This window comes from Lycorma delicatula, chromosome 13 (assembly GCF_047948215.1).
Source record: "Lycorma delicatula isolate Av1 chromosome 13, ASM4794821v1, whole genome shotgun sequence".
NCBI classification, from domain to species: domain Eukaryota; kingdom Metazoa; phylum Arthropoda; class Insecta; order Hemiptera; family Fulgoridae; genus Lycorma; species Lycorma delicatula.
The window spans coordinates 42245270-42264130 of NC_134467.1; the positions used below are offsets into that span (position 1 = coordinate 42245270).

The window sequence follows — 18861 nt, forward strand, 5'->3', positions numbered from 1 at the left end:
TTAATACATGAAATTCTTTGCAATAATTGGACCTTAAGTTCATCCTCTTCAAAAATCACTCCTTTGACATCATTCTTTTTCCAGATGGTTGGAATTCCTTCCTTTTTACATGAATGATAAGGAACATTGTCTAAGACGATAACCGAATTATCTTACAGAGTAGGTAAACCATCGTTAAACTTTTTCTCAATAATAAAATTCATATACTTTTTTTACGAACCGCATTTTTATCAAAATCATCAATGTTTTCTTCACTTGACTTGTGGGGTTTTGTGTTTTTAGAAAACCATAATTCATTACTAGATTCATACTCGTGAATCAGATTGTATATTGAAGCACCACAAGTTCCACTTATGATGGCAGTTTATTAATGACATCTGAAATCAATGCTGTTGGATTATTCTGTAATTTATTTTTTTAAATGTTTAAAATGATGTGTTTTCTGCATGATTTAAGGGCTTTTTTCAGAGGGATTATCAATAATTATGCACTATTAACAATTAAATCTGTATCAAACATACTGTCAAATAATGCTATAACTCAGTCATACAGATAAAAATCTAGGAATGCACTGCACTCACATTCCAGTAAACTTAAAAAAATTGCATTACCTGTATATTAACTTTAAATAACATTAGAAAAAATAAATAACTAACAGAAACACAAAAATAAATTACGAGAACAAAAGAATGATCATTTGAAAAGATCAAGGGTTTTAATAGAACTGAGAAGACATCACATTATATAAACTTTTGATTACATCGACTATTATATGAAAAATTAATTATTTGGTATCAAAAATATGAGTAATGATTAAATGTTGTATATAGATATGGCCGTGTTGTGAATCAACACTGATATAAGGGACATGACTTATCAAAATCATGATGAACTCACTAACACAAACGCGACGTTTGTTTATTCTTTACTATATGAGCTAATTGAATACAATATAGTTTAAATAGTTGTATTGATGTTGATATTTGTCTCTTTAATTATGGAACGACCGTCATATATTACCAGAATTGTAATTCATGCCAGGATTCTGCTTTTTGGGATTTTTCGTTTGAACCAAATTTATAATTTTATTAGAGTAGTAAAATAATTTTTTTTTTTAAATCACACTCAATATTGTTGAATGCTTTCTTTTTTATATATGTACATTAATTTTGTGCTTTTTAATAATTATTATTGTGCTGGTTATACATTTTCTCTTTTTTTTTAATTTTTTTGTACTGAACGTAGTAATTGCATATCGCTTGTGTTTCTTTTGTTTTGTACCATATCTTTACAAATAGGTACTTGATTTACAACGTGCTTTACATGCTGATCCATCTACTGCTGGTTCGAGACCTTTTCCAGGGAGTGATACATTATCTCTCAGGGATATTGGAGCTAAGGTATTTTTATAATTATATTCTTAAGGTTTTCTTCGTTTCTTCTTCTTCTTCTTCTTCTTCTTTAAAAATAAAATAGTCACTTTGAATGTATTCTCATTTAATACTTTTCAAATTTTGTTTTCTTATAGTATATCTTGTTTTTTTTTTTTAATATTTTGTTGCAGTTCATCTTTTACTGTTTTTTGAATTTCATCGGTTTTTTCAATGAGTTTTCTTCTATTCCATTTATTCTAAAGCACGCTTTACTTCTTTTTTTTGTACAACTTTTCATCTATTTTGTTTATTTTTTTAAAGTAATGTAACTCACTATTTCAACACCAGTTCATGATTTTTTTATTAAATCATTACAATATGAAATTGTTTTTTTAGGTTAAAATTTCTCATAACAGGTTTGATTAAAATAAAAATTACGCTTTTAGAAGTTAATCTTTAAGTTGACCATTTTATAAATGCTACATTTTATAAATGCTACCATTAATCTAATTCCAGTTATCAAAGAACACCATCAAAACAAAAAAAAGATAACTGATGTATTCAGACTTCATTGTTTTATTTAATGTGCAAATTACAGTGGTGAATTACTGAAATGAAAGAAGGTCTTTTTGGATATTTAATCTTTAACAGAGTGGTTTACACCTCACAATAGTACAAGTAAAACTTTGTAAATAAGTTCTATAAGCATTATTGACTTCAAATACTTCGTTTTATAATTATCAAGTAGTATGTCAAGTTGAATTTAATATCCTGGCAAGAAAAAGTATTTTAACAGTTTTTTTGTAGTGAATTTTTTTTGTTTGAATTTTTCAATTTGTACTTTATTAATCACCAATTGCATCTAAAATTTGGTACCTAAAAAGATTCTTTATAATTTAAAAAGTTGTGATAAAGATTGCAGTCCTATTAATTGTGTGATAAGTTCGACAAATTGTTTACTGTGAAATTTATATTTTTTCAAGTAAATTTGATGATTTGGATTGTAAGTTAGGAGTAAGTTCTTTAAATTCTTTTAAACTTAGCTTTAGAGGTTTAACAGGTTGCACAATTTTGTTTAAGTAACATAAATATTTTAAATTATTACTAAAAGATTTCATAACAAATTTCTAATTTATATTAATTTTACATTAGGCCTTTTAGACATTCCTTTATCTAATCTTTTTTTGATCAACACAATGGTTTCACTTTTTTAAATATTTGATTTTTCTTCTTTCTTAATTGTTAAACACTGATACAGATTTGGAAGACAAAATTATGTTAAAAAACAATTATTGGTACTTGTTATCGTACCTTCACTTTTTTTAATATTCAACTTCTTTGTCAGTAAACAACATATTGTTACAATGTATTAAATAAAAACTATGTCTGTTAGTGAGCAAAGAAAATGTAGATTGTTTGTTTAGATTATGTTGACTCCATGTATTGACGAGTCAAACATATACCAACATAACCTACACTTGCGTCACTTGCTAACCTCATCTAATTAACGTTAAATGTTCATATTATGCTATTTAACATTAATTAGAGGAAGTTAGCGAGCATAGGTTATGTTTATATATGTTTAATTCATCAGTAAATGAAGTCAACATAATCAAAAGTGTTAAGTCAACAAAAATAAAAGTGTTTTATAATTTTTATTTTTCATTAAAAAATGTACTTTTTCACCTTGAATAAACAACATTATTCATTTTCATTATTATTATTATTCATTTTTTTTAAAGTTGCATAGAAAAAAGTGAGGTTCTTTAACAAACAAGTACTCATTCTTTATTAATTGTTTTTTACAAGATTTTTCAGAAACTGTTTACCATTTGAATTTTTTTTTTAAATGGTTTTTCAGTATAATCTTGTTTCCCAGTTTATTTGAATAACTAACTGTTTACTATAACTCTTTAGATGTAGTTAAATGCTGAGTAATCTAAATATAAACACTTTAATAGAAAATACACACATACACACACATCAGTGTTTTTATTATATATATATAAACATTGCTGTTTTGTATACTACAGAAGTGTAAAACTTGGCAGATATTTAACATAAAAAGGTATTCATAAAAACACTATAAAATGAAAACATTTTAATGTAATTACCTCTAATTATTTCATCTTGCATAGCCTCTAAATGTAAATGTGTTACAAAGAGGTCCGATACATTATACCATTAGTTGACTATTTAACTGATGTGAACCAATATCCTTCCAGTTCAATCAAACACTCATTGAAAAAAATCTGTTGTTACATTTAAAATTTTTAAAAAATGTGTCGTTTGTATGCACACACACATTTTTAGCTCCTTTGGATTACAAATTATCAGTTATATTTCACTGGAAAACTTCAACTAACCAATAGTATAGAGAAAATAGATAAAAAATTCCATAAACTTACAGCTGTGCTTTGAATATGGTGGAACTCACATAGAAATTTTAAATCCATAGAAGGTAAGCTGCACCTATCCTAATAATTTCATGACTAGCAGAAATGGACTTCCTGCCCACCGCATACAGCAAACTCAGTACCGTATTTTTATTTTTCTACATTTTATTTTATCGTGTAATATTTTCATTTTTATCTGCAATATTTTGTAATACAATATTAACTAAACTGGCTTTTTTTTTTCATTTATCACTTTACCTTAAAATAACGCAATGTAACAGCTGCCTCTGGATGGTAAAGTTACAGGGGTCTAATTGCCCACTTCCATTAACTTTCATTGATTTAACGAAAAAGCAATTTATTATTACAAGCTTTAAATAACTCTTGAATTATTTTTTAATATTTTTCTTAAAACACTTCATTTTTAGAATTCTATTCCTGTGTAACCCCAATTTTTATGAGTACAGGGTTGTATACTTATCAGTTGCTATAAAAAGTAAGTAATTTTGAACATATTTCTGAAAAAAAAATCAGAAATCTTTTTTTTTAATTTACTTTGTTATTTTTCTTTAATGAAATTTGAGGATTTTAGCAATAATTAATAACTTTTTTTCATAACTTTTTTTATATCACCAGTTGGTGTTGGGCTGATTAACAGTTAATACTTCTGGATTGTAATTACTTTCATATCTTGCATGATTCCGGGAATGGTGAGGTTTTCTGGTGACTGTTAATTTTCTAGAGGAAAAAGAGTTTCTGTGAAAATAATAAAATAAATAATCAAAATAATATTGAAATGTTTAGGCATAGAAATGATTTATTAAATCTTTTCTGAAAAATCTTTTACCTATTAAATTGTTAATCTGCTAGTTAAAATTCAATTAATTTTTTCTTCATGATTAGTTAGATTTGACATAAATTCAAGAAGCATGGTGCTTTTTTTTCTTTTTTTTATAATTTTTTCTTCAACCATATCATTTTATTATTATGATTATAAGTTAAGTTTTGTGGTAGCTAATTTTTTGATAATTGCTCTTATATTTTTTTCAGTTCTAAAGATGGTTTATCATTCATAAAAAGACAAAAGTTTTGTTCTTTACAAACTTTTTTCACGGTTTTTTTATTAGTATTTTAAAGTATTCTCTTATTGGTGATGTGATGAAATCTTTATATTATACAACCTTTACCTGGATTTTTATGTATTCATTATTTTCCAATGTAATATTTATTGGATTTAATGAACCATGAACTGAAAATACAACCCCAAAGTTTTAACTGTGGTGTTGAATAAATTGTTAGGTATGACATGGTGATTTTTTTCTTTCATTTTTCTAATGTAATCAACTCTTTGGTACACAACATAAAAGTGTTGCAATTCTGTTATTTTTGTTTTGACACACATGAGTTTTTTTTAATATAATGGCATTAAAAGCTGCTTTTTAATTGGTTGGCAAGCTTTACATTGCATCTAAGTAGGCTGCATTGATTATTATTTATTACAGGTAAATTTCCACCGACTATTAACTCTGAATTTAAATTTAAAACAGGATTTTTCATATAGCTACATATGTTAATCTTCTTTCGAGTTGAAAAGTAATTATTTTGTCTAAGTTATTTTAAAGTAGAATTTGCTGTATCACACTCAAAAACTATTTGTTTAGTACCGGTTTACTCTTTAAGAGAAGTGATTTCTTAACGCTTTCTTTGAGTTATATGCATTTTTTTTTAAATATCACATAGAAAATGTGATTTTGTTATAAAACATTATTAAATAAGTTCCGGTTATGAAATTTAAGTATCTCTTATTTATTTAATTATCTATAAAGAAAAAACTTCATATATTCTGATTTTTATACCAGCAAAGAAATTTTTTACACATCATATACTAAGTAACTTAATTAAAATGAAATATTTAATATTATAACTCCTAATTAAGAGACCATATAGTTGATCTTTTTAGTGGAGTGGTAACATCTTTGTCTTTCATTTCAAAGGTTTGAAGTTTGAATTCCATCAATTGGAGCATCTTTTAACACACCACACACAATTCATTTTTCATCCAATAAGAAAGAAGAAAAAAGTAGACTTAATTTGGATATTTGTTGCTTATGAATGACAAGCCAGTCAGGGATCTGCCCCTGAACCCCCTATGTTCATTGTCCTCATGTTTGTAAGAATAATAACAATTAAAGTGTGTTAGAAAAACGATCAGTGTATTATTGTAATTGCTTCAGAGTGACAGTTTGGTCAGCGTAGGATTCTAAACTTTGAGTGATCTGAAGTATGTTGGTTTCAAAATAGTCAGCCTCATCTTAAAAATAGTAGTCAAGTAACAGGAGGCAGGTGAAGCCAGTCGTGTCACACACAGAGTAACTATGGCAGTGGGTGTGTTGGTTGAATCATCACGCTTACATGACTGCAATAAACTGTCCATATAGACTACAGTCGCGTAAACTCGTTTTAGAATTTTATCATTCGAGTACTATCATTGTGTTAACGCGACTAATATAATTCTTTCACCAACATGCGCTGCACTTTATTGGCTTTAAAATAAACTATTTGCACTATCGATAAGTTGCAGCTAACAGCTAGAAATAGGGAGAATAAAATTATGTTACCAGCGTTCTAAAACTAGGTTCTGTAAGTTTTGTTGAATTCTGTTAGTAAACATGGCCGATTCGTCACATTCGTTTCCAGGATTTATTTCTTCTTGTTAAAGCTGTAATAATGCCCAAAATTATTGAACATATATTGAGTGAAATAAACACATATTATACCCTAGCCCCTGAACAAACCGATCTTGCTCATTCAAATTTACAATGATGGAAACCAAGTAGTGAACTGCATACATTTTTGAGTTTGACCATGCTTATCCCAAGAAATAAGAAAGATTCTATAAAGATTACTGGTCAACAGACAGTGTACTGCATTCACCAATATTTTCCGAAACAATGGCCAGAGACAGATATTTGAAGATTGGTAGTATGCTTCATTTTACCAATAATAAAGATCAACCACTCAGATTTCATCTTTTCAAAACTCAAGAATTACTAGATAAATTGAAAAAAATTTCTCAAATGTGTTTTATCCTTTTCAAAATATATTGTAATTGATGAGTCCTTAGTTTTGTTCAAAGGAAGGGTTAATTTTGTTTATATTTGTAATAAAAATTGTGTTTTAAAATTTGTTAGCAAATAAAAAAAGAAACAAAAATAGTTATAAATTTTAAATGAATTAAAAATAATATCAATTTCTAATGAATGTGAAGTAATAAATCATACAGAGGACTACTTAAAGATGAGTAATTTAATAAAATAACCTAGCATGAGGATGAACTAGGGTTTGTAGTATGTTAGTCCCGAAAAGGTTAGTTACTTTTCTCTATAACCGAAAAAGATATCGAAAAAGACAAACAGACATTTTTTTATTGCAATTTAATGTAAATTCTGCAAGTGGTTTCCAAATTCAATTTGTCTGTGGTCAGGTTGAATATCGGCAAGGATCATAATCTGATTGTTATCACAAGCCATTAAAATGGCCATCTTAAAATTGTTAAACATTTTGTAATACCAATAGTCCTATGCTTTTGCATGTATAAAAACTATATTCATGTAAAATTTCAAGTCATTTGGCCGAGTTGTTTATGTGTGGAAGAGTAACAGACTCATAGACACAACTAGACTTTTTATGTGCAATAAGTAAATTTATAGTTTTTGTGTTGTATATGTTGCATATGAAAAAAAAATTATAAGAATTTTTCAATTTTTGATTTTCTTGAACTTCAGAGCTTCAAAAAGTATAAATAAAAATCATTTTTATCATAAACAGTGTTTTTATAACGTTATTATAATAAATAGATATAACGCTTTAACATAATTTGGAAGAGTTTTTTTCCACGGATTTCCTTTAGCGATATATTAAAAAAATCTCAACTCTGATGAATTGTTGATTGAATCTGTGAATTATTTTGTAATTTGAACTTCTGTTTGATATATTTTGCAGCTTTTTATTAAATCATGGCCTTTAGAAATGTTGAAACCTAAATCTTCTTTCATTTATTTATGGTTTTCAGTTGTAACTTAGAGTTTCTTGGTCGAAGTGTATTTTTTACTCAACCATAAATAGTTGGAATGTATAAATTATCAACTTACTCATTACTGTCATCTATTAATTGATATTCTAAAAATTAACATTTAAGTACATGATTTTGTTGTAAATAATGTTGGGGAAACTAATTTTTAGTAACTTGGAATTTTTTTATATTAATTTTAATTTAATAACACTAAGAAAAGCAACTTCCTTTTTTAAATTAAAATTTAAACTACTCTGTTAAGTAAAATAAAAGGAATAACTAATTTATGTTTGGAACTAAACCCGAGATAATTATGATTGACAAATATTATTTTATTATTAAATTATTATTGTTTTTTTTTTATGATTCCAGAACAAAGTTACTGATAAATTTAAAAGGCCATTTAAAAAACGACATTCTAGTGTTTATCATCAACCATCAAATCGTGTTAATAAATACCTTAGCCAAGCGATTGAAGCACGAAGTGTTGATAGAGAAAAATCAACTCATGTTAATTTAGTTACGTTATGTTTTAAAGATAAAGATAAGGAAAACCAGGTAATTATACGATTTATCATATCTCTTTCGTTTTATCATTAGATTATGATTCAATTTAAGATTTAATAGTAAGCAATCTTGTATTTAACCAACATTAATTACATTAATTAATGTAGAGCTGTGTGGTCTGTACAGAAAATAACCAAACTTTATTTTTTTAATCTTGATTATTGGTCCTTGTCACCTTCAAAGTACTCCCCTCTACTATTCACGCACACTTTTCTTAGTGGTGTTTCCTTTTCGCAACACCACTTTGCACTGCAGTTGAAGCAGTCCCAGATAGCTTCATTTGGAATGGCCTGTAAGGTTCATGATGAATTTGCTTTATTGTCATCAATAGTCTCAAAACAGCATTATTTCATCACTTATTTTAATTTCGGAAAGAAGAAAACTTGCAAAGGGTCTGGTGAGTAGAGGACTCACAAGGCTGACGGAGGACAGACATCTGATTTTTGGCACAAAACTGACGAACTGACAAAGCTGAGTGTGCAGGCGCATTGTCGTGGTGAGGGAACCATGCGTGAGTTGTCTCGCCACAACTCTGGTCTCTTTTTGTAGATTTTTTCACGTCCACTGTAAAACACCTGGGTAGTATGCACAGTATACTGTTTCACCTTGAAGCAAGAATTCTAAATGTACAATTCCATTAAAATTGAAAAAACAGAGAGTATTACTTTGACATTGGATCAAGACTGACGTGCTTTCTTGGGGCATGAAGATCCTTTGTTGATCCATTGTGATGACTGAACTTTTGTCTTTATATCTTAGCCATAAACTTGGCTTTTATCTCCCATTATGATCGTTTACATGAATATTTCATCGTCATTGGCTTGTTCAAGAAGTTGTCGACAAACGCCCACTCAATGTTCTTTCTGCTGTTTGGTCATCAAACGAGGAATAAACCTTGCTGCGACTCAGTGCATGTTCAATTTGTTAGTCAAAATTTGATGTCATAATCCAATTGAGATGCTAACCTCTTTTACAAGTTCTCCAATAGTCAACTGGCGATTTACATGCTCTAGATCATTGATTTTCTGAACACAGGTGTCATCAGTTGAAGTTAAAAGGCCTTCCCTGGTTCAAGGTCATCTTTGATTGACTGACGACCACTTTTAAATCGTGAACGCCATTTGTAACATTGCATCATCAGAGCATCATCTCCATAAGCTTGTTTCAAAAGTTGAAACATTTTTGTGAAAGTTTTCCCCAGTTACACGCAAGATTTTACGTTGTATTTTTGGTCTCAAAAATCACACGTTACAAAAATCACTGCTAACAATTAAACACATTGCACTCAAATAACAATAACACAGAACCAAATGAGATATGAACATTCCAAGAACATATGGTTACAGAGGAGGTTATGCAGAACACAATGCTGCCAACTGCACGTCACTAAATATTTCTGTTGGCACATAATTAAAAATGTTCGGTTATTTTCTGAACAGACCTCATAAAAATTTGCACACTTAATACACTTTTTACCATACTGTTGTAACATTGCAACTGATTTTTGGCCAGTTTTACACCTTCAGGAAATAAAAATCAGTACTTATGTATTAACGCCACTGCAGCTACAGCTTTATTTAAAAACAAAGTAGTCAATCAGATTTTGGTGGAAAATGAACAGTCTCTTTATTAATTTTAATAAATGGTTATTTATATTTATTTATTTTATAAATATAATTTAACCAAATTTAACCTTTGCTTGCTAACCTTGACTAATTAACACTGTAATTTTTTGAGTATTATTTAATAAATTCAGTAATTATTGCAATTATTTATTATTTAAATAATCAAAACACTCCTGTTAATTAGTCAAGCTTAGCGAGCGTAGGTTAAGTTTGGTATATTTATAAATATAAATAACCATTTATTAAATAAATAAGGAGACTGTTTTGAATCTATGTTAAACTTAAATCGGCCCATTTTCCACCGAAATCCGCTTGACTACTTTGTTTTTAAATAAAGCTGAAGCAGCGGTGGCATTAATACGTAAGTACCTAAAAATCTTATCATAACACACTGTTCTTCCACAGTTCATATTTTTAGCCAACCCAACATTTTTATGTAAACAAAAGTGGTTATAATAATCAAGATTCTTTTCTATCTTTGAACAGATCTCATATTTATTATAAAACTGATATCCAGTTGTTTGTTAAAAATTGTTTGCCGATCCCCATAGCAGAGTGATAGCATCTCAGCCTTTTATCTGGAGGTTCTGGGTTTGAATCCAGGTCAGTTTTTCGTATGCTACAAAATTCCATTTCCATAGCCCACGAACAAGCTTATAGCTTATTTGCTGAAATCATCAATCCAGAAATAAAAATATACATGTTACCATAGTAGCACAGTATTTGTCATCTCTAATCTCATCCCAAATCCAGCTGTTGTTCCTGCCATTTGTGAAGTGCATGGCATGATTTAATTTCTTTATACATGGAAGGACAACACATTGGTACCAAAATTGAAAGACAATTGTGTTTTATACTCTTTTAATCGTCTTTGTGAGTACGATGTTAACTGAACTAATGGGTTCCACATTTTAATCTAACAAGACTGAAAAATAAAAGCTATAGTTTTTTTGTAGCCATATGGAAGTGTTAGTATTTTAGATATTTTTTAGTAGTGTTTTATTTTTCTACTGTTATGAATTTCATTTTTAATTTTTATTTTTTCTGTTAATCCATGGTTAATGTTTTAGTTTGCTTTTTATTTTGTTTCAGTATTTCATATTTTAATTTAAGTTTAAAATGTTTTTAAATTTCTATTGTTTATTTTATTTTGTTTTAATTTTTGTTGTTTTATTAGATTTTATATTTTTGTTTTCCGGGTGATGAAAACGTAAAAATGTTTTTCGCCCCCCTTCCCAAAAAAAAAAAAAATAGAAATTTCATTGTCGAATCTCATATAATAATTTAGGACCATAATAACATCAGAAGTATTTTTTTGTATGAAATGTTGAAGAATCTTTGTCAAACAAAAAGGCACAAATGGTTGTTCTTTTGTATGTTAATGTTAGTTTTACTCTTCAGATCACACCAAAATTTTATTTAGTAGTTCCAAGTGAGATATTTTGGTGCTTTGGGGTTATTCTAAAGTTCTATTCTAAATAAGAATATGTACCTTTTGTCATATGTACCCTTCTTCTGGCAACATGAACTGTTAAGTACACTTTATCATCATGTACTCGTAATAGCCATACTTTTTAATTGTAAATTGTCATATAACTGTTGAGCATTTCCCTTTGAGTACCATATATCTTCCTTTTTCTTTCATATTTCCCAATGCCACATTCATTCCGTATTCTGAATATGTGATTGCATTTTTGGATCAACAAAGTTCTCTTTATAGGTTAAAGTTAGGTGATTAATTGTTCCATTGTTACTGAATTTTTACAAATCTGAGATAAAAGTGAAACTTAGACTCATATATTAATGATTAAAATTACAGAATACTAGTTCAGTACAATGAATAGGAAAGTCTTCTTTTACTCCACAATTTCCACCGAATATCCACTGGTGCAAAAAAAATGTCCTTTATTGTTTTTCCTCCTGCTAAATTGACATTCATTTATTTCCACTATCATCCCAGGTTATCCAATTTTGCCAGGTGTTCTTGCAATAAGCTGGTATATTTAATGGTTTTTTTCTTTCACTTAATCCACAGAAATCAATCAATCGCAGCTTTACTAATCTGTATGAATGAACAGTATTCTAAGAAATTTACAAATAACAGCCTACTCTACTTCCTTGTACAATATTCTCTATTTTAATTCTTATCTTTTGAATGCAATATACCAAGTAAACACTAACCATTTTGCCAATCTCCATGGAGGAGTGGTAGTGTATCACCTCTCATCTGGAGGACCTGTGTTCAAATCCTCGTCAGGCGTGGCATTTTTCTTGCTCTACAAATATCATTCTCATTGAGCAAAATTACCAAAAACAGTTGATGCCTGTCATCTCATAAAAAAAAAGTAAGAAAAAAAAACCATGTTCAAATTAATCTACTAAATAATTATGTCTGATATATTTGGAATATGATATCTCCAAAGTATAACATTTTCAACCATTCTCGTTAAAGCCTATATTTGATTTGAAATACCTCTTCACCATGCTAACAGTCTGGGGATGTGTGTTCATCAATTTGAAACAAATGAGTAATTCATAGATGGAGCTCTAGTGGTAGAAGTTGAGTACTTTGATTAAGCTCTGCAAAAGTTGATGTGGCAGAGAAAATATATAATGTTTGAATGTAGATACAGTTATAAAGATTAATTTAGATATATATATTACTTAATTACATGTAACGATAATAAAACTTTTTCTTTATTTTTGTTTTTTCTAGCCTATTGGAAGTCAGTTTTGTATAATTATTATTGATTTTGATGTGATATATATTTTATGTTGATTTTAATTTTTCTTTTCAGTACCATAATGACATAGATGTTGGTTTTACCAGTTCGTTGGCTTGTAGCCTGGTACTATTATTATTAATTGGTGCATTACAAGCAGCTGTTCTTCCTAGAACTATTATATTGTTACTTTTGTTCCTTACTGCCTTTATTTGGATATCTGTAAGTATTGTTTTCATATTTCGTTTTTTTTTTTTTTTTTTTTTTTTTTTTTTTTTTTTTTTTTTTTGTAGCAATACTCGATTTAAATTTTACCAGCAGCATAAGTGTGTGTAGGTGGAAATATCAATTTAATTTTTTTTGTGAACAATACTTGTGGAAATTTTAATAGTAGCACTGTATATTGTGATGTAGAAATTTGAAATCTAAAAAAAACTAAAACAGTATAAATTTGAAAACTAAATTCCATTTAAATAATAAAATTTGGTAAAATATTCAGAAAAATATTTTCTTATATTTTAAGAAACATTCAGTATATTTTTAAATTGTAGGTAGAAGCGTTGAACTATCTGAACTTCTGATACTTTAGTAAAAATAATAATAAATAGCTTCATTCAGTAGGCCATAATCGTTTATTTTATGTTCAATTTAATGAAGATTTTGGCAGTTATACTTTTTCACAAATTAATTTTATTTTTTAATTGTTATTTTATGATATAAATTTTATAAAAAGTGCTAAATACAGCCTTCATCCTGTTTTTAAATTTACATTTAAAAACAGGATGATGTAGAAACATTTATGTTGTTTCAGTGACATTTAATCTATATATAATTTTGGTAGTTTGAAGGATACTGACGTATCAAATTTCAATGAAACAGTTAAATTATCCTTTTTTTTTATATTTATGAATGTGCAATTATTGTTTAAAAGAATAAAACTAGCAATATTCACTCACCTATATTCTACAATACAAAATTATGCTAGCTGCTCAAAAAATTCACTGGATATATTTAAATTTAAATATGGAAAATATCTTTACATTGTGATTTTCATGGAGATACCCCTCCCTGAAAGTCGATAACACAACCAATTGTACGATCAGCAATTGAACATTGTAGTACTTTTGTTATCAACAGAACAGCATTTTTGAGTGTCTTATTAAATGAAAAGTTTTCACAGGATGATTAAATGGTTTTTGTTTGTAATAAAATCAAGATGTAATGTTTCGTTATGAAGCGCCTTAATACAAGGGTGAATCGAATAAAAATGGTAATTTGTTTTATAAATTTATTGATTTAAGAAAAGATAGAAACATTTGAAATGCGGTGTTATAGGAGAATATTAAAAACCGGATGGGTGGATAAAGTGACAAATAAAGAGGTTTTATGGAAAATGGAAGAAGAAAGAAGCATTTGGAAAAATATAGCTAAAAGAAGAGACAGGCTTATAGGCCAGGTCTTAAGGCATCCTGGAATAGTCGCTTTGATATTGGAGGGACAGGTAGGAGGGAAAACCTGTTCAGGCAGGCAACATTTGGAATATATAAAACAAATTATTAGGTGTGTAGGATGTAGGGGGTAAACTGAAATGAAATAACCGGCACTAGATAGGGAACCTTGGAGAGCTGCATCTAACCAGTCAAATGACTGAAGACAAAAAAAGTTGTGAAATATTTAAGATTTATATTTTTTTTTGCTTTCAGGTTGTACTCATGCTGTTATTAGCAGTGAGATTACGATGGATAATATGGGATATTTCTCAGAGTTTTGTACTTCGTCTTGCAATAACTATATTCACTATAGTTTTAGTATATACAGTAGCACAAGTAAATGTGGTATGTAACTTTTAAAAATTTATTTTTGTAGTAATTAAATTCAATTGTGTTTTGGATAGTAACCTCCGTTTGGCTGTAAGTAAACAACCTGCATAGATAAAAATATTTTACTATATACAACTTAAAACTACAGTTTTTAACTATTTTCCAACATAGTTGCCATTTAAATAAAACATTTGTCATAGTGCTTCATTATTTACAAATTTCTTCTTCATAAAATTCAGCTGCCGGGGTACCTAGTCAACATTTCATGCCATTTTGAAGTTCATTATCACTATCAAAGTGCTGTAACACAAGTCTACTGTGAAACTTTGAAAAAACTTAGGCGAAACAAACATCGCAGTTTGCTGTCATCTGGTGTTGTTTTTTTGCATGACAACTCATCCTCACAGTGCTCAAAGATTTCAAGAACTTCTGAATCAATTCCAGTGGGATCATCCCCTTACAGCTTGGACTTGGCATAGAGTAATTTTCATCTTTTCACTCACATGAAGAAATGGCTTGCATCACAGCACTTCAATGATGACAATGAACTTGAAAATCCCGTTAAAGGTTGGCTAGATACCCAGGCGACTAAATCTTATGAAGAAGGTATTTGTAAATTAGTGAAAGGCTACGAAAAATGTTTGAATGAGACAAAAGCTGTTGTTTTAAGTAGGAAGTGAAGTAAATGTCACGTGGAACTCTACAATGGAGCTGACTGGGAGTAGCAGGTCTGTCCGCCTCTCTCTTATAGTCCAGACCGGAGTCCATAACTTAACCAAGTCAGGGGAATGAACTGAATTTGAGTTCACTAAGGGACCTAGGACTAAATTTTTGTTGTTGGAAAAACATTTTTGATGGTATGTTGATTTACATTTGCCTCAAATCTGAGACATTTACAAGAAATTGGCTTAGTAAAAGTAGAACTAGGCGTGGGGTTTGTGCTTCCACAAACTCAGTTAGCTAGTTCAGAGGGCAACGATGTAGGACATTCAAGATGTCCGGATGAGGCCTACAGTGAAGGCAAAAATTGAATTTAAAAATCACTGATGTAAATGTCTACCGAGGCATTTACATTGGTGGCATCCCAATGTGGCCTGGTTTATTACTGTGAGATGTAAAAAGTTAGAGGGCGAAAGATGACTCCCGTTAAAGCCCATCAGGGGGGTGGGTGGCGACTGGAAGCATCACAAGGTGGGTGTCTTCTCCTGCGAGGTCGGGATGTTGTTTTAAGTTGTGTTAAGTTGTATTATAATAAAATATTTTTATCTATGCAGGTTTTTATTTATAGCAGATTACTTTCCAAATCGCTGTCATAACTTATAAATTACAAAATTTAAAACTGGCTTGACTTTTGAAACTTTTTCGACCAGTATTTTGAACAAAAAAGAACTCCTTTAGTTTTTACTGTTTACAAAAGGGTTATTTATCATAAAATTGGTTGATTTAGCCATCAATTTATGTGACCTCATATAGCAAAACATATTCTCACATTAGTCCAAAACTTGGATTTTTTAATGAGTCAGACGATAAATTATAAATTAATAATAAAAGCAGAGTAAGGTAATTGAAGATATAAAAAGGTTAAATTTCCCATTTTTTGCATGTATTTATAGTTTTTATAGGACATTTAAGTTTTTTATAAACCGAAAGTTTCCTTATTGTTTAAACAAAAACATTTACAAAATTTGTTGAATAATACATAAAACAAATAATATTAAAAAAAAATAATTTTTTTTTGTATGAATTTCACTTGTTTTTTGGAGTAAATGTAAATATTCTATTTCATCTAAGCAAAAGCATTTTGTAAATTTGTAATGAAAATGATTAACAGTTGATATCTAATAATAATTCCAATCTTTTTTTTATATTATAACCAATGTTAAATTTTAATAAAGCAAAATTTATCTTATTTTTTTTAAAAAAAAAAGAAGGGCTTTAAAATTTCGTAATAATTAGAACTCTTTCTGTAAGAAGAACCTACACAACACTATTATGGAAGAACAAAAGAAAAATACCTGAAGCAGAATTAAGATTTTAGAAAAACTTAATATGTATCTAAGAGATACACAATTTTATCCTAAAATTCACTCTGTGTATATAAAATTATTTTTTTTACAAGTTAATTCATCATATAGGGACTCAAAAGCTTGTGTAAAATTGAAAGGGAAATTTTGTAGCATAAAAATATATGCATACCTAGCTTGGATTTGAACTCAGGACCTTCAGTATGAAAGACTAAGGTACTAACATTCTACCATGGAGGTGTCGGAATGATTTTCTTCTTTGTTTCATGTACTACAATATATGTTGAACAAAAGCTGTTAATTTTGAATGTATACTATTATGACCTGGATTAGTCTTAACTTTTCATTTATCTGGAAGAAAATTGTATGTTAGCCTAACAAAGAAAAACAATATTAAAAATTTTTGTTTTTCAGTGTTAACTTAAAATTCAATACATTTAGACCAATAATTTTCCAACTTAATTCCCTTTTTATAATTCAATGTGTCCAACTTTGCAAAATAAGCAATTGTCTCAGGTTTGAGATCATTATTGGAAGTGAATCTTCATTCAGCAATTCATTTCTTCAAATTTTGGAAGAGAAAGTTACTGCTGGGAACTAAGTACGGTGTATGTGAAAGTATTTTGAAGTGGTCATGAAGTTGTGTAGCTACAATAAAAAAAACTTGTGTGTAAGCATTTTATCTTGATGAAAGTGCATTTTCTTTGTACCAGAGGTGAAAGTTTCTCTCTTTCATTGATCCAGTACTGAAATGTAATATTCCCTGCTGATGGTCCGAATTTTATATGAGCACCATATGATGAGATTTCCAAAAAAATTGTATTCAGAATTTGTTCTAAAACTGTTGAATTTCCAACAAAAGAAACTTCAATTCAAAAACAAAAGAACAGTTGTTACCTGACATCGCTAATGATTTAGAATTATTCATGTGTCATAACAGATGATGAAACATTGGTGTACAGTTATGATATTGAAATGAAGTACAGGAATCATCCGGATGGAAGCTTCCTAAAGAAACTAAGTAAACTCGCCTAGTTTAATCAAATCTTATGTTCTTAGTGCGCGGTTTTTTTAAAAATTATAATTGGATCAACCATTATGAATTCTTTTGGTAAGATTGTATGGTCAGCAATCAATATTACACAGCAGTTACATGCCGTTTACATGAGGTAAGCCAACGAAAATTACTACCAATATTGGCAAACAATTCTTGGATAATATCTTTAAAATGTTGCAGCTCACACATCACTGTTAATTTGTGACTATTTATCCAAAAATTACTCCATAATGAAAGTTCAACTTCTGTATTCTCCAGAATGGAACCTGATGAATTTTTTTTGTTCCGCTGGTTAAGAGAATATTAAAAGAGGAACAGTTTGCAGCGATATATAAAATAAAGAAAAAAGTTGCTGTATGAACTTAAAGCGGTTCAAATAAATGCTTTCTGCAAATGTTTTGAGGGTTGGAAAAAACGCTGGCGTAAATGTGTAGCATATTTGGAGGACTGCTTTGAAGGGGAGATTGTCAATATAGATAAATATTAAACTCTTTTTCATAAAATTTAAGACTTGTTATATTTTTATTGCGCATCGTACTTTAATCTATTAATCTTTTAAATAAAAATTGAGACTATTTTTAATAGGATAATTTTTTTTTCTCCTTTTTTCAGTTTACATGTCGGACTGATGCAGGTTGTCCAGGTCCTGGTAACTGGAATGTGACGTTAGAAATGGCTGATCATCGTGCTTGTCCTTTGCCTCAATATATTATTGTATCTTGTTCATTAGGTTATTTAGCAGTGGCATTATTTCTTAGGCTACCTATACTTATTAAATGTGCTTTACTTGCACTAATGGCAACTGTGTATATATTACTTATCGAAGTTTCACATTCGCAGTTATTCACGTGTTATGATTCGCGTGTCCAGTAAGTTACTTTTCTTTTTTTATTATTATTATTATTACAATAATTCATGTTTTTTATTTTTTTTATTTAGTAATTCATTGTTTAGTTTTTAAAACTTCCTTTTTGATGTTTTCTAATTTTTTTTAATATTATAATTGTAAAGTGTGTTCTTTGTTCTCTTCTGGACCTATTACATTTTTTATCTTAAGGAGGAATCGATGGTAATCAGATATATAAATAATATAACAAATAATAAATATTTATTACTTTATGAATAGAATAATTTATGAATTATTTTGTTTCCGGTATTGGTTTATTGGTTCAGCTTAACCCTTTCAGCTATATGACTTGGTATG

At 28.9% G+C, this 18861-nt stretch overlaps 1 protein-coding gene across 4 annotated transcripts in view; it reads left to right on the forward strand.

Moving 5' to 3' along the window:
• LOC142333613 (adenylate cyclase type 1-like) overlaps nt 1-18861 on the forward strand; it is a 338843-nt gene that overhangs the window by 259700 nt on the left and 60282 nt on the right. For all 4 annotated transcript variants that reach the window (XM_075380939.1, XM_075380936.1, XM_075380937.1 and 1 more), the window contains exons 11-15: nt 1299-1400; nt 8214-8399; nt 12832-12978; nt 14460-14591; nt 18270-18526. In XM_075380939.1, coding sequence (XP_075237054.1) covers nt 1299-1400; nt 8214-8399; nt 12832-12978; nt 14460-14591; nt 18270-18526 — 824 coding nt within the window. The remainder of the gene's footprint in view (nt 1-1298; nt 1401-8213; nt 8400-12831; nt 12979-14459; nt 14592-18269; nt 18527-18861) is intronic.